This window comes from Colletes latitarsis, chromosome 7, assembly GCF_051014445.1.
Source record: "Colletes latitarsis isolate SP2378_abdomen chromosome 7, iyColLati1, whole genome shotgun sequence".
Taxonomy (NCBI): Eukaryota; Metazoa; Arthropoda; class Insecta; order Hymenoptera; family Colletidae; genus Colletes; species Colletes latitarsis.
Genome location: NC_135140.1, coordinates 22,128,811 through 22,145,091, shown reverse-complemented (window position 1 = coordinate 22,145,091; position 16,281 = coordinate 22,128,811). Strand labels below are relative to the sequence as shown.

Sequence of the window (16,281 nt, the reverse complement as noted above, 5' to 3'; positions counted from 1 at the left end):
TCTAATGTACGTATGCAAGGAATGGAACAGTTTAGTCTTGAACTTCCTTGTTCGTCGAGGTGCTACGAGTGCATTGTTCGGACACTATCCCATAAACTTGAAACAAAATATCTATGTTCTGTTTTTGGTCATTCTTTTATCAAATTATTTAGATATCAAATTCTAACGTTTTTAATCTGCAAAACTTGGTCAAAATCGAGAAGATTCTTCGTAGATCGAGGTATTATTGTCTAGTGGATCGATCCTTTTAAATTAGCACAAGCGTCCGTTGATTTAATATTTACAAACACACTATAGATTCGTCCGAGGACGGTTGACCCAGTGCGTGTTCTACTTTCGTTCCAAATTGGCGGCAGTTCTCGGAGCACCGCGACGCGTAATTAGACGTCGCGTTCTGTGTATCGTTCCGAAATGTTTAATTAATATTGTGTCGGTGTTCGATCTAAATTCCGAAGCTATTTACACGCGCGTGTTGCGAGGAATTTCGCGCGAACGGAGGAAAAAGTGTCGGGCAAGATACTTGCACGGACCACGTGCTGAGAATCCCAGCGATTTCATTTAGAAAAGTTAATAGACTTCCTGATTACGTATCGTGCTTCGTCCGAGTATAAAAGAACTTTTTATTACCCATAACGAACTTGCTAATTGTAAGTACATATCTCTAACAGTTTGAATTTTTAACGCGGGTATCCGTGTAACGAACTTTATTACATAATGTTGGAACTTTATTTTATTTTCTGGCTAATTTCCTACTAATAATTTAAACGTTAAATTTTTGTCACGCTTTAGTGGTGGTTCAACCGAGGATCGAATCGTTACGTAAATATACATAGATAAGCTTTATGCGTGTCACATAACCTATGCGATAAGCTGAATGCGTGGCAGCGAACTTGTTCATGAATCGTACTAGTTTTACGTAAGATGTAACCTTTAGAATAATTCTAACGTCTACGTAAAGTATACATATATGTAGTTATTTCAGAATGAATTTGATCTGCAAAGTCTGTAATAATAAATAACTCGAGGTTCTATTTAGGCGGCTATTGTCATCCGAGATTTTCCTCTATATGGGCAGGCGGCTTGATAGGGTTATAGAGGGTTAACGACAAATCGTTTTCCGATCTGGCCTCGATATGAAGGCGGTCGTGAATCAGCGCGCTCCATCGGCCATAGGATTCCTCGCGAAACGGAAACATGGAGAGCGCGCGGTGCTCGTTAGCGCGCGAATAACTTCCACGCAGTGCGCACAAAGGACGCCTTGTTACGCAATCTAGCAGCGACATTGGTGACAATCATCGAATTACCTGCGAAGCTCGATCGACTATAGTTTCGCGCGATTCCCCACCGCGAGACGAATTCTTTGCTGGTTAGTCGTCCCTCGATCGTCGAACGAAATCGGGATCGTCCAGACCGGCAATCACAGCGAGTAAAAGTCATTTAAATCGGTGGTTGTTGAAGAATTCAAATTTCGGAGTAGGAACGTCCAACCTATAGAACCGAAACTGGCCAGTTCGTCGACCAGTGAGATCATTGTTGCTTCCAGTCCGACTGGTGGATCGGTATTCCGGTCCGCGCGACAGCGGCTTAAGGCGCGAAAATAGAGTCTGTAGAGCCGTCGGTGCAGCCAGAACTCTGCTACGCATTTAGTCTTTAACTGGAAGCATCCGCGAGCGGAACGAGACGCAGTAGCGCTTGCCTCGAAGTTTTCCGCGATCTAACAACACTCAACCACCGGGTGTCTTTTCGGAACTGGTGGCTCGGTCGTCGCGGAACGACGATGCGAGCGTTCCTGGAAGGGTGCAACAAGTGCGAGGCGCGATCTTAAGATGGTACAAGTGACCTGGGTTAGATCTGGTCAACCGTCTCGAAATAGATCGAGTCGTTGAAGGTGCACGATGAAAGTATTTCGAACTCGACTCCTCGATCGAGGATCGTTTGGTTAGATCGGTTCTTTCGCGATTCTGTAAGCGTTCTTTTAGATGATCCGCGACTAATCGGGGTCTGCTTTCTAAGCGACTGCTTCGATGTTGCAGTTGGATGCGTCGGATCGGGCCGACGTGCATCGAAAATCGTGACGGACGGGGCTCGATAGAGCAACGATAGATCGTGTTGCTAGACCAACCAGACAAGGGAGAGAGAAGCTCCGGAATATGGAAGCCGAAGGGATCGAGCATCGACCGGGCAGTTCCGTCGAAAAACAGTTTGTCTGGATGCTCTGTAAAGCGGGATTCCCTGGAATATTGGTCGAAAGTTTCGTAGCTTTCGGGCGGTTTTGCGCGAACCTGATTCCAAAGAGAATAAGCCTGGGTTTCTTGCGAGTCCTGGCCGCGCTGCTGGTGATCGTTGTACCCCGATCGATCACTTACCTTTTGCTGTATCCGATTTTCAGATTAGTGTTCGGCAATTTGTATCCGGCCTATGCTTCGTACAAGGCGGTGCGGACCAAGAATGTCAAAGAATACGTGAGTATTTGACGTACGCGCGCTTGGAACCTCTACTCTTGACCAATTCCATTAGAAACGATTACGTTTTATGATCTTAATTAATGGAATTGGCTGGAGCGTCGCGCTAGACCTATCGATAACACCGTAAAACATTGTTTCGCGATGCTCTCGTGCTGTGCTTTCTCGTTAAACCCGTTAAAAGATATAACAATTTCGACAAAACTTGCATAACGACTCGAAGAACGGTATTTACGGCGACGAGAGGTCTATTCGACTCGATCCAAGCGTCCTGATCCCATTATTGCCCTTATTGGTATATAACACTTCGCACCGCGTTGCTAGTCATGATAAGCGTTCTTTCGTTTCCAGGTCAAATGGATGATGTACTGGATCGTGTTTGCACTGTTCACGTGCGCGGAAACCTTCACCGACTTCTTCTTTAGCTTCTGGTGAGACAATCGTAGCCTGTATGCCTTTTGTTAGTCGCGTTGAAATCAACGCCAACCAGTTATTCGATATTTAAGTAATCGAGTCTAAAGTACTAGAGTCGTGACGTAACAAGTACCAGTGGCCAGGAATGGCGCGTATCGGCCGACTACCGGGTAGTCGATTAAACAAAGAAGATGACAGACGATCGGTCTGTAGCTCGAGAGCAAAGTGTCCCTTCGCGAGCCATTCGCGAAGTCGCTGGAAAGAAAAAGGGTACGAGGGGTTAAAGCTCGCGAATGTTTTTCAGCTCGGTCACGGCCCCATTTTCGCCGGAAGCGGTAAAAATTCGTGCGAGCCGAGGCCAATAAACCGACGTGAACCGCGTGGTCCGTGGCTCGCCACCGGGAATTCCGAAAGTCTAATTTCGGCCGAGATGGATATTGGCTTACATGCACTTCTGAGGGTTCCACCAGCCGTGCCTCGTCTTCCGTCTCTGTTTCTGGTGTTCCTCCCTGCTGTGCCAGATCCATCCTCTCCCTTCATACTCGGATTACAACCAAAAAGGAGAGCCCCGTGTATTTCTGGCTCGGAATACCCTCGCACTTTCCTCCTCCCGTTTTCCTTTCGCACACACTCTCCCTAACGCGCGCCGATTTTTCCCTTTTTCTCTGCTCGTCGCTGCGGGCTTCGTGGTTCACGGGTGCGTCACACTCCGACCGAGAACTTTGTTCCCGGTTTTTTCCTCCGCCCTGATAGGTTTCTTTCGATACCGGTGACGCGATCCGTTTCAAAGGAGATCGCTCGACCCATTTTTTCTGCGACTTCGTGGGATTTCAGAACAATAACTCGTCGTCATTTTGATCAATTCTATAACCCCTGCTGTAACGTAAACACAGTTCGAGCGAGCGCTGTACCAAGGGGAGATCAAATTTCACCGTATCTTTTAAAATGTCAAACGACCGTCCTTTTTCCGCTCGTCGACGCAATCGATCGATCCAAGTTGCTCTTAACGCGCCTGGTTTTTACTCTTTCCGGTCCAGGTTCCCCTTTTACTATGAAATTAAAACTATTCTGGTGGTGTGGCTGTTGAGCCCAGCCACCAAGGGCTCGAGCATCCTTTATCGTCGCTTCGTCCATCCGGCTTTGATCCGCCGCGAGGCCGAGATCGACGAAGCTCTCGCACGCGCGACGGAGCAGGGTTACACGGCTGTCTTGCACCTTGGCTCGAAGGGTGTCAACTATGCCACCACGGTCCTCATGCAGACCGCCATAAAGGTAAGTTCGGACTTTCGACTGTAAAAGTCTAGTTAGCAACGCTGTAACGATGAAACCGGTCGTCCGCGGCACGAATCGTGGCATAAAATACACCGAACCCCCATAAAACACGATTTTATTCTTTTGCTTCTTAGAGAAACGTTTAGTAATCGTCAGTCCCGTATATCTACCGTGTTATACGGGGGTTCCTTCCATAAAATGCCATTAGTCTTTTGCCGCGCAATACGACCGGGGTACCATTAAATACGTTTCACTCAGAATCCTAACTCGCCCACAGCTTGAACAAGCCTTCCGCTAATCGTTGGATGATTTTTTCTTGATTTTATGTTTTCGTTGTCCTGCACGCCTATCCTGCACGCCGTTCATGGCTTCTAATCAAAAACTACCACCAACGTCGGTCACCGTGTCATCACACATCATCTAACCACTGGCAATCATCGCCGTCCCTTTAACAAATTACTATCGAAATCGAATAAAAAAAACAAACAAACCATGTCGTCGTACACGTACATGTGTGTGTGTGTGTCACCATGTGTCCGTCTTTAACACCAAACACGCGGCGACGGTGTTACACGTTCGTGTGCCAATAAACATATTCCGGGGTCAGCATTTGCTGAAATCAGATTCGATCGTGTTGCGTGAACTCTCTGCCAGCCAATCGGACTCGGCGATTTCTAGCTTAGCCAAGCCAGCAACGACGAGTCTTCGGACGGAGAGGGAGAGGGCAAACGACGCCGGGACGATCAGACGAGCGCTGTCGTACTCGAGCGTTAATTCCGAGGAGTTGGTCGCGATGGAAGCGGTGTCCAGCGTCTCCGAGGACAGGGACGACATGGGCAGCGAGCTTGTCGCGTTCGAGGACGCCCAATCGGAGATTTTCAAGGCACCGCAACCCAAGAAGACCGTCAAAACCCGAAGGGTCAAAAAGGGAAAGATCGCGAAGCAGCCCAAATCCAATCCTCGCGAGGACTTGGACTATTTGAAATTCAGCGACGACGACTACGAGTCGAAGACCTCCAATCACACCTAACCAGTCGAACGGAGAGTCCAAGTTACCGATATTAGGGTTACCATAGAGTTAAACTTTTTTTTACCATTTTTACTGGCGAGCTATCGAACCAGGTGTGCGCGTGCGAGTTTACCGAACATCATAGTGTGCGTGTTCCCGTGTGCTCGTGATAATCTCCTAACTGTCAGCGTCATCGGCAAAGCGGAAACTATAAAACGGTTTGAAAATATATTTTAGGTCTACAAATTAATTATCCGGCCGTTGTGTTAAATTTATTCGAATTGAACCTGTTTTTCCGCCGCGTTGCTGTCATCGATTAGGGCTTAAAATTCCCTTAATAGAGCCACAAATTAGTTTATAGACCTGATAATAAAACAGTGAAAATTACCCATTCACGGTGAACCAAACGTTTGAAACATCCTCGAGCGCGGTGCACTTTATTCGCGAAGCCTTCGAGTAGCGTTGTAGGCGAGCCTTTTGATGCCAATACTGTCTATCTTTCCGCAGAGTCTACAGTTTCTGTACTTTAATGTACCGAGTAGGATTATATTCGACGAATTTCTTATCGTAGTGATTCGCAAAATCAATCCCTTCGAGCTACCTCGACGTACACTTCACAGGAATAGAATTTTTATAGATGGCGGAATCTCGCTTGGAACGAGATTAAATAACGTACAACATCCTGACGAGAATTTTAGTTTGTCGTATGCAAACTTTTGACGCGTGAGGATAATTTCATTTTCGAACTCGTTGAATTCGTTTCTGCACAAAGATACGTTTGCAAGTTACCAAGCGATGAAATATAATGTTAATCCAATTTACTGTGTAAGTTTATTTGTACGAATTATCATATTGTTAAATTTGTATCGTGTTCTAGTAATTATCGATTCATCGTCTTTCCTAGCGTTTAATCCTCCAACTACGTAAACAGCGAATAAACGATCGTCCAGTGTTTTAAAAAGAGTGGTTCGTTCTGTCGTAGCTAGGGGGTTAAAAAAGCCACTGAAACAGAGTCTAAGTAACCATAGATTTGAAACATCTACGCGTTGAACCGTGGATGCAACTAGAGCTGGAAGAAAGAGTTCAAGACTGCCATGTGATCGAGGTAATAAGAGAAGCACTTTTTCGCTTCAGAATCATTACTGTAAATCTCTCGTTGTTCCTTACGAACATTTTATTGCTCTTAAATGTTTCCAGTCTTGACAAGAACTGAATTGTACAGATATTTAGATAATATATTAAATAAAGTAAAATTTGAAAGGGACATCTATGCGAGAAATATTAGGAAAATATGTATATGCTGGTTTTTTGGATGCAAAGAGCTACGCATATCTACGTTCGATGTCATGATTGTTCCAAGGTAATCCAAACTCTGGATTATACTTTTGCTTCCAATATGACTTACGAATTTTTCCGAACAAAAGATAATTAAGTTCGATGAATTGTTCGTAAGAATCAACGATCGACACAGTGTTGTTAATTCGCACGTCAGGTTGACGCGAAAGTAACGCAAAATGATGAAGCAAGTCTTTAGATTCGATTACGAGTGTATTTTAAACATTTTGACACTTTATAAAGAACTCAGAATCTCACTATACGCGATACCAACCACGAGTTTCTTCGAAAGATTTTTGTGTCGTCGATTGTTCCCTACGAATCTACAGAAATTGTACCGATAAGCTCATTTAATCAAGGAACGCTTAGAGAGTAAGACTTTTTATACCCGATCCCAAAGATTTTGCGCAACAATGATATGGTATTGTTTCTTTTTTTCTCTTTTTTTTCGAATAAACGCATTCTACCGACGAGGATGTACGTTGCTCCCCCTTTACTTCGTCGACTATCCTACTGCTCATAAGTATTCGGACGTCCATTTTAACTAGCAATTAATGCAAGTCGATAGGCATAGGAAATTCAATTTGGCACGAAACCAGAGTTCAACTATCTACATCTTCTTAAATTTACATCAACAATTTATCCGAATTATAAAAGTCGCGTTCAGGACAGGATGCGTTGAAACAAATTGCATCGAGAAATATTGTTGCGGAAGAAAGAGTTTAACTTTGAATATTCTAGTCTTGTAAACGGACGCGGAGGTCTTCGGAAGGTAAGTGAGCTCTAATCGCGAAGAATACGCGTCGATGGACTCTGACTCGTTGAAAGAATACGTCGTTTGGACCTAGAAAGTAAAGTTTGAGCGCATAAATGATACTTATGAGCGGCAGAATAGACTCACGAGCACTGAAACGTTCGCGTTTCGCGATCATCCTTGTGGATTGGTTCCTCCGGTTGGTAGCGAGCGAATCCCGTCTAACTAGTTGGTCCAGTTAATCAAGAGAGCCCGGCTTCTTCTATCGCTGGAACACGCGAGCACGCTTGCCGTTAACCCGTGTCAGAAAGAAACGAATCCCGGATAGACGAGAGACCGCCTAGATCGAACGCTAGAGACGCGCCACGGTTTCGTAGTCTCTGGTCACCGCAGATAACACATTAACACCTTATTTTCCGGGTTGGTATGACTTTCGTTTTTTTTTCTTTTTCGATACACCCCCCCTCTGTCTCTCTCTCTTTCTCTCTCTCTCTCTCTCTCTCTGTGCTGCTGAGCTGCGATTAAAATTTTTTTTGCACCCGAAAAAATGCCTGGTAGACAAAGCGACACTGCGGATTTATCGGAGCACGCTGAGAAAACGGACAATGTTGATCTTTTCAGGGTGGCGGCGGACTGGTGCAGCATCTGAAGAAGAGCTACAGCCTGAGCGACCTGACCGGCGAGAAGGAGGACGAGAATAGAAACACGTCGCACATGCACGACGAGACGGACATGGAAGGTTGCTCGACGATCTTAGCGCCGCTAATTCCTGCTAATTCTCGCTCGAGCATATCCTTTAGTCCGTTCCTTTGCTCCATCTGGCCGATCCTTTAATGATTTCGCGGAAATCTTGAAACGAACAAAGTTCGAACCTTCGTCCCTTTCGATGCTGGGCGTTGTGCGTGGAATTGCCAGACCTTTACTCCCCTTCTTACGCTAATTGTCCCAACTATGCTTCTATACCCGAGAAAAATTCAGTTTTACAGCTAGAACATGTTGAAATTTATCTTGCTATTGCTCGAAACAAAAATTTTTCAAAAGTATGATTACAATATTTTTCAAAAATTAAACATCCCTTCCGCACACGGTGCACCAGTGCACCCCAACAGTCGAGGAAAATCGATTGCCGAGTCTAAAAGTTTCTAGGACTGGTCCTTGTTCTTTGATCGGTCGATTCTTGAGTTTAAACGTAGCTAAGTCAGGGCTAGAGTTTTGTTTCCTTGAAGCTAGTAGATCGATAAACGATGATGCAGGCTTCGTCGCCGCGTAAAGTTGACGGAAATAAAAGCTTGGTATCGTTTGCAGTGGAACCTCGTCGAAGGGAGCACGTGGGACGAAGAGGCTATAGTCCTCGCCGAACACAGTCGAGTAGCAATCGGGTAGAAATGTACTTCTCCGAAGTGGACGTCGATGTTAGACAACCCAGGCCTAGGGAACCGACAGCTAGCTTAATGTGTGTATTGTAAAAATAGGCTGCAATAAACAAACAATTTTGTTTGTGACGATGATAATTTTATATTTCAGTAATATTAGATCTTCGGACGATATATCCAGCGGATACAGCAGCGGAGAAGCGTTGCAATCTACTCGTTCGTCTCAGGGTGATTCGTTAGTTAGAACATCGAGCGTCGGCGCAAGAACACGTGCAAAACCCCGCTCTACCGCGAAGAAAACGCCAGAGGTACTAAATCCGACCGTCCAAACCCCTAAGACACCATAAATCAAGGTTTAATCGCGCGAGAGTTTGAGTCCCAATTTCATTCGTCGTATTCAAAGTTTTCGCGCTGAAATTGAGCATCGATCGATCGTCACCTTTACCACAGACGAGGTATAAATCCTAGACTATGCATCTAGGTGTCACAGAAACAGAAATACCGAACCGATCGACCTCTTCGTTTAAAGAACTGTGATCTTAGGAACTATAGATTCGATCCGTGTGGCAGAAAGAAGCATTGCAAGCAACGTCTATTCTATTCTATACCCTTCTCTGTGGCTTTACGTAATCGTCCAACGAATTATTATCGTTGTCCTTTTAGCCTTCGTTCGACCATAATAAAATCGATTTTTGTGTTATTTGAAGGACGCAGGAGGAGAGGATTCCGACAGCAACGATCTCCCTTCCCCCAAAAACATCTCACTTCCGACACCTCTAAGTCTCGTCACCCCCGAACAAGCTCTCGAGATCTTGCTTCTGCTATCGAAAAACAGTAATGTTGCAGATTATATAAAATTCGATCGTGGATCCTTTGTCGCAGGTAACGATGATTTAGTCGAAAACACCAGTCAATCAGGCCCCAAACCGCTGAAACTCGAGTCAGAATCGAGATCAGACTCTGCTCTGACCGCAGAGGTTCAGATCATTCAGAGTATAGTGACGAAAACTGTCCCTGAACAATCCACAAGCGTCCAAGAGACAAAAACCGAGGGAAGTTTGGAGACTTCCGTCATTGACCAAGTTCCTTTGGTAGTTTCCGAAAAATCTGTCGTAGACGTGGACCGCTCGGTGACCGACGAACTATGCCAGAACAAGTTCGACGAACTAAAGCAGCTTCTGAGCGAAGCCCATAAAGCTGTTAATAACATTGTCCATACTCAAGAGCAACTGAAACTCACCGACACTGATGTCTCCGAGACATCCCAGAAACCCCTACAAGAAGAAAATATTAAAAAAATAGACGACGACACCTTAAAGAAAGACGATTGCGAAGATCAGAAGAAGGTGCCCTCGAAAGTTGACGAAGAATCTAAAACTGTGGCGTCTAATGAGCCGATAAAAATAATTACGGAAAATGACATTGCCTCAACCTTGGATTTATGGGCGACTCCAAATGTATCGAGAAGCAATTCCGATAGCATAAATCGCTCGGGAAAGTATCACAAGAAGCCAGCACCGAAAATACCTCTTACGAGAAGCGAGGAAGATTTGGCGACCGACACCGATTCCCAGAACGCGGTGAAAGCCACGCTGGTGATTAAAACCGGGACCCTGAAAACGTTCTCGAACACCGGCGCTCCGAAGGACGTCTTCATTGCCCACGTTGCGGACAAGTCCAAAGGAAAGAAGTCCAAGAGACAGAGGACCAAGGAAGGGTTCTCTAAACTGTTGACGATTCCCAAAAATATCTTCCACGGCGCCTTTTCCAGGGACCAGAAAGGCTCCTCCAAGGCTGACGACTCTAGTCCAGACGTTAGCGCTTCTCAGTCGAGATCAAACAGCATCGAGCCACAAGAAACGATCATAGAACTTGCTCCAAAATCGTCCAACTCGAGTCAAGAAATAAACGATAAGAGCGACAATACTTCAAACAGCTCGGATATTTACAACGATGCTGAAAATGCGAACAAAGTCGAGGAAGAGAAGAACGATGGAACGCAAATAAGAGAAATGTCTCAGTCGCCGAAAGCTGGGAAAAAATTGGAGTCGGACATTTACTAATTTTACCAGAAACATAATATAGGACAGCGAGAATTAGACGGGTCTAATTGACTGGTTTTTAAAGGCAAATTAAACAACCCTTGTGTCATCCATCCTTTCCCATCCTCCTCACTGTTTAAATACTCTACCATATTGGAAATCTGGAGAGAAGAATCGGATTAACTCGTTCAGATCGTATGGAAATGGTTTCTAGAGTGTTTTCTGATTCCGTAACTCCTTAGTCACTAATAATTTAGCAAGTGTTGCATTTTACTGTGCTTCTAAACGCGCATGTTGGTTTTGTTAACGCGAGAATTGCAATACAGCCGCGTAATCATTAACCCTTGCTTCAAAAAAGGAGCGTATTAATCCAGAATGACTCCCCGTTAAACTTTGCCCAATTATCGAGGCAACTTTGTTCCATAATCGTGTGGTGTGTTTGCTGACCGGTTATTAAAAACGAATCGGTTTCTAGCAAGGGTGTTTCCCCCATTTTGTTTGAAACGACACGTTGACCGCTTTGAAAATAATTTAAAGACACGAAAATTGAAGCAACGAAACGATGATCGGTGCTCGATAATAACCCGATAACGCACGATCCGTTTCTGGTTCCAGATAACAAGTTTTGCCACCCTCCCCCGCAGCAAGAAGGTCAGTAAGAAGAAGGTGGCATGAAATTTAGGGACAGCTGCTGATCGCATCAAGGAATAAGTCTCCTACCGTTTAACGACGGATACGATTAATTCAGCATCAGCAGTTACTGAAATCACGAAACGCGTAATGCATAACGAAGTTGTGTCCTAGCACTAGCGTTACACGATTCGTTTGTAAATAGTTCCCGCACGAAGGAAATTCTGACCGTTTACGTTGAGGCGTCCGAATAAGTCGGGTAAAACCGAAACATCTTTGTTTCGTAATACTCGACGAAGATCTTCTAAATAGAAAGTCCTCTCCAAGCTTCGTTGATTCGTTTGGATATAAATTGTAAAAATTTCTCCGAGTAATTAACTCCCATGTTAGAGACGTATATACACGCAAAACACGTCGCGTGAAAATTACTCCTCGAGCGAGGAAAGGAGAAGACTCGAGGTCCTTTAGCTTAAATCGATCAGTTTCCACGAAAATAGCAAAAGAAAACTGAAGCAATTGGTCGATCGTGGCTGGTCGTAATAACACCGTTGCTCACGGTCACCCAATAGATTTTTTAGACTTGTATTATGCCTTTGATTGCGTACCCCGAGCCTCGATGCATACCGTCGTTTCAGTCAAAAGTTTTTTTTATACACGAAACATTGAACGGTAGCAGAGAAAGATGCTTACCGCACTCGCGATCAATGTTGCTTAAGATCGAGCGGATCGCATGGAATTTCATTTCCTAAGCTTTTATAAACTATAGCTCTGATATTTTGTAAAACGATCGAATCGCTATAAGGGAGGAGAAACGTTCTTACGAAGACGCGAGGACGATTGTATTAAAAAGACAGAAATGAATTCTAGTCAACAAAGCAAGATGTACTCAGGCATCTCTTGTATAGTGCCACTTGACTTTCTATCGTTTCTTTATGCGACTATAGTTAGCCATTGTTTGGAGACACGCGGTGATAAATCCGCGAATGACTGGCTCATCCTTTTTCATGGAGTTTTGAGGTCGATGTGTCGCGTATGTTTGTAAAAACCGTAGATAATTGTAGGGTCCCGTCGATGACCAACGATTCGTCTACGATTCCAAGACGAGAACTGAAGTCACGCTTCCTCTAGTATCAGGTCTACGAATTAATTCTCAGCCCCTTGCATTTATTCAAATTGAACTTTCTTTCTTGCCGTATTGGTGTCATATGTGGTCAAGGAATATCAACGTAAAAACCGTAATACTCGAGTTTACACCAACGTAACTTCAAAAAACAGTAATTGATGTAAAACCACCATCTTTCTTTAGAAACGAGTCTGCCTGAGGTTCGACAGGAACATATACAGGGTGTTCGGCCACCCCTGGGAAAAATTTTAATAGAGGATTCTAGAGGCCAAAATAAGACGAAAATCAAGAATACCAATTTGTTGATTGAGGCTTCGTTAAAAAGTTATTAACAATTACGTTCACAAATTTTAAATCGTTCTGGAAAAATTATTTTCGGTTGCGGGGGCATTATTTCCAAATAAGGTCGGAAATTAATTTCTAGATCTAATACAAAAGAGTAAAAGAGCATGACCCACAGTGGGTGGCCAAATTGTTAGTTAGGTTAAAAGTATATCTTAAAATTGATAAAACAGGCATCCTCGATAGGGTTGAAGAGGCTTAAGACTTCGAACCCCATCGAGAATGCTTGGAAGCTTCTAAAATGCAAAAAACAAAGAAACCTCATAGAAGCAATAAAACATTTCGAGTATGCCAAGAACTATTCTAGCTGTGATTCGCGCCAAATACTTTTCTTGTAAATACTAGCGTTCGTCTAAAAATATTTGCTTTCCGTTTTATCTAATAGTTTGTTTTTTCGTACACGACGCTTCCTCTTCAATTGCAAAACCTACTTTACCTAAGACTATAATCGTATATTTACTACTTTAATATGTAAGAATCTAACAATTTGGCCAGCGATTGTGCCATGGCAGTTGGGCGCTTTCGTCTCAGGGGGTTCGAAACTGAAATGAAACGAAGTCGTAAGGATGTAGACCAGAAAGTCCCGTGTTTTGTACTCTAAAGATAGTTTAATCTGCACTTCCCCTAAAGTCTGAGTTTTCTTAGATCTCGACAAAAATACGTGTAGTTGAATTATATTAATTTACGCCAACGAGACGAACTAAAGAGTCTAGAGCTTATCGCAGAGAAATTGTCCCGAAAATAGTTTCGCCTCGATTCTCTGACGACTTAGTTCGTTTCAGTGTTCAACCGTTCGTTCGATGAAGAAAGAATTTAGAACTAATCGGTATTGAAGCCGGAGATCGTTGAACCGTACGTACACGAAGCCTCGTTCGAGGTATCCAGTGCGTGTTATACATCTTGCACGCTGGTTCTCGTCCGCAGTGCATGTTAACTATTGTTTTCAAAATGCCGCGTCTTTTTTTTTTATCGCGCGCGGTGAACCGTGCAAACTATTTACGCACAAGCGCTACGACTATGAAAAGAGTTTAATTACGGATGTTAACGAATTCGTGCATATAGTTTATCGTGCTATGCTCTAATTGTCATTATAAATCCTGGGCCGGCCCTGTCGAGCGCTGCTTCTGGGAGCAAAGCAATTTCTTCCCCTTTGTCTCTGCTACGATATACGGAAACGTAAGAACGTTGGTCGCTCTTAGTTTTTCAAAAACCAACGTTCCCTGCCTCGAGACGCTTACACAGGCTGGCCTAACGTAATTTGTATTTGATTTCATTTACGAATCCATTGCTCGTTGCAGCACTTATATTGGGATACCTTTGTACATATGTATAAGCCCAAAACGGTGTCCAGAGGAAGAAGAAATCGCGCGAGTGGCCCTCCCATCCCACGGCCGCCATCGAGAAACTTTGTACGTGTAAAGTAGTATTACTTTCTAAGTTATAACTCTGTTATATCGTATAATTGTTGATTTAACTGTGCACGATCTATGCGATGTTCGCGGCTGTCACCGCTTGTAAAATGCAGCTGGTACCGACGAGCGTATTTTTTCGAAACACTACGACGGTACATCGTACATAGCGTAATAGGTAATTGACGATAAATGTATAATGTTTAGCTTGATAAATTTGACACTCGTAATTGGTTATTAGCGCGTCGGATACAGCATTCGCAGCTTTTTATTGGTAACGGCTCGAAACTCGTCAAAGAAAACTAAACAATTGCAATTTGTATGTATCGTTAATTATTAGCTACATTGATATTTGCGTACGAATGTGTGTGTGTGTATGCGTGTAAATGAGAGAGAGCGCGCGAGAGAAAGAACATGCTCAACTAAGAATCTTTGCCCACTTTCGAAGGAGGGAAAAATATTCCTAGGTTCTTTGCCGTATCTCGATATTATTCGAGCCTTGTTCTTTGTAATCATTACGCCTTTTCGACTTTGTGCCGCGAATTATATGGTGCTGCGAACGTTTTAATTTGTTTTCTAGTTATGAATTCCGGCGTGTGTGTTCTGAGCAGACTAGAGAATGTCAGAAACTTTTACGAAGGATGTGGATTGATCGGTACACAGTATTTCGGTTTAAGTATATCTGTAGTGAATAAAGTGATATTAAAGCATTACCACAGACGAGGTATATGAGTACACCTTAAGCTTTATGGACTTTCGGACATTTTCGTAGATCGTCAAACAAATTTATTAAAAATTAAAAACGAATTTTTAAGAATTTTTAACTGACCCCATTCCCGCATCCTTGCGGTGGACTTTACCGACAAAATTAAAAAATTTCAAATCATTCTGAAAAAATTATTTTTAGTTACGGGGATCGATTACAATCAATTTTGGTGAATAAACATACCTTGAAATCTTACGCATTTTCGAGAAAAAAATTCTTTTTCCAAAACTACGATGTAAAAAAACCTGGTGGAAAAACGTCCAAGTTTGTCGTGAAATAGTTCGCTACCTTCGACGCTAGATAGCACTGATTTTTCTACCTCGAACCCTCTGGTGGAAAAACGTCCAAGTTTGTCGGGAAATAGTACGTTTTCTCCAACGCGAGATGACACCACAACTATTTCTCGAGATAGAGAAATAGGCGCCATCTAGTGTCGAAGAAGACGAACTATTTCACGACAAACTTGGACGATTTCCCACCAGAGGGTTGGAGGTAGAGAAATATGCGCCATCTAACGTCGAAGATAACGAACTATTTCACGACAAACTTGGACGTTTTTCCACCAGAGGGTTCGAGGTAGAAAAATAAGCGCCATCTAGCATCGGAGAATACGAACTATTTCACGACAAACATGGACGTTTGAAGGCTCATATTTACCTTCTTTCTCGAATTCCAGAAGCTGTCCGAACTTGAGAGTCGCGTACAAATTGTTATTAGCACGCGTAAGTGGAGGGGCAGTTATCTCCGAACACCGGTTTGCCGTCTGATACTCTTGAAGGAGAGCCGTCAGTTTATCTTTGTCGACTTTCCGAAACACTACAAGCTCACGTACATACGCGTGATCTATCATCTCTGGTATAAACAAGAAATGCCAGACGAAGCGCCGAGTGCACCGTGGACACGTCTCATGGGAGTTAAGAAAGGCAGGCTCACATTTGCCTTCTCGCTCTTGAACAACTGAGATCCGACCTCACGTCAACGGCATATGATTCGGAATATCGACTGCCTAGATATTTTTACTTGCCTTTCCTAGAGTTCATTACTGAACTCTGCAAATCACTCCTGGTTTCTATTTGCCTCTGATAACCTCTGATGACCAGTGCTGACAAAAGTACAGAACTCCCGACAACTTTTTACACCATACAGCGACTGTTACTGACTGCTCCTAATTACTGCTTGCCACTGCTGGTCTCTGCTGACCACTGCTTATATTTCTGGCAATGTACAACGATTACTACGACTCTTGCCTTCCTCTGCTGACCGCTGCTGACCACTGCTGACCACCGATTATGTTTCTGACAACGTACAACGATTACTACTGGCTACCGCCACCCTCTGCTGACCTCTGCT

The 16,281-nt window shown here is 43.8% G+C and overlaps 1 protein-coding gene across 1 annotated transcript; it reads left to right on the top strand.

The window, feature by feature from the left end:
• The first annotated feature begins 972 nt into the window (after positions 1–972).
• LOC143343135 (uncharacterized) lies at positions 973–14,885 on the top strand. Its single transcript, XM_076767674.1, has 10 exons — positions 973–1,963; positions 2,034–2,462; positions 2,814–2,893; positions 3,914–4,148; positions 7,868–7,985; positions 8,552–8,699; positions 8,771–8,927; positions 9,327–9,869; positions 9,939–10,856; positions 11,277–14,885. The coding sequence occupies exons 2-9, from the start codon at positions 2,151–2,153 to the stop codon at positions 10,680–10,682; spliced, it is 2,337 nt and encodes a 778-aa protein (XP_076623789.1). The 5' UTR covers positions 973–1,963; positions 2,034–2,150; the 3' UTR covers positions 10,683–10,856; positions 11,277–14,885.
• Positions 14,886–16,281: the final 1,396 nt, after the last annotated feature.

What these genes read in the sequence shown, in the direction of transcription:
- LOC143343135 (XM_076767674.1), top strand. Translation starts at nt 2,151, where the DNA reads ATGGAAGCCGAAGGGATCGAGCATCGACCGGGCAGTTCCGTCGAAAAA. An exon ending in TCATGCAGACCGCCATAAAG is followed by an intron (nt 4,149 to 7,867) that starts GTAAGTTCGGAC and finishes TGATCTTTTCAG; the next exon opens with GGTGGCGGCGGACTGGTGCA. An exon ending in GAACCGACAGCTAGCTTAAT is followed by an intron (nt 8,700 to 8,770) that starts GTGTGTATTGTA and finishes TTTATATTTCAG; the next exon opens with TAATATTAGATCTTCGGACG.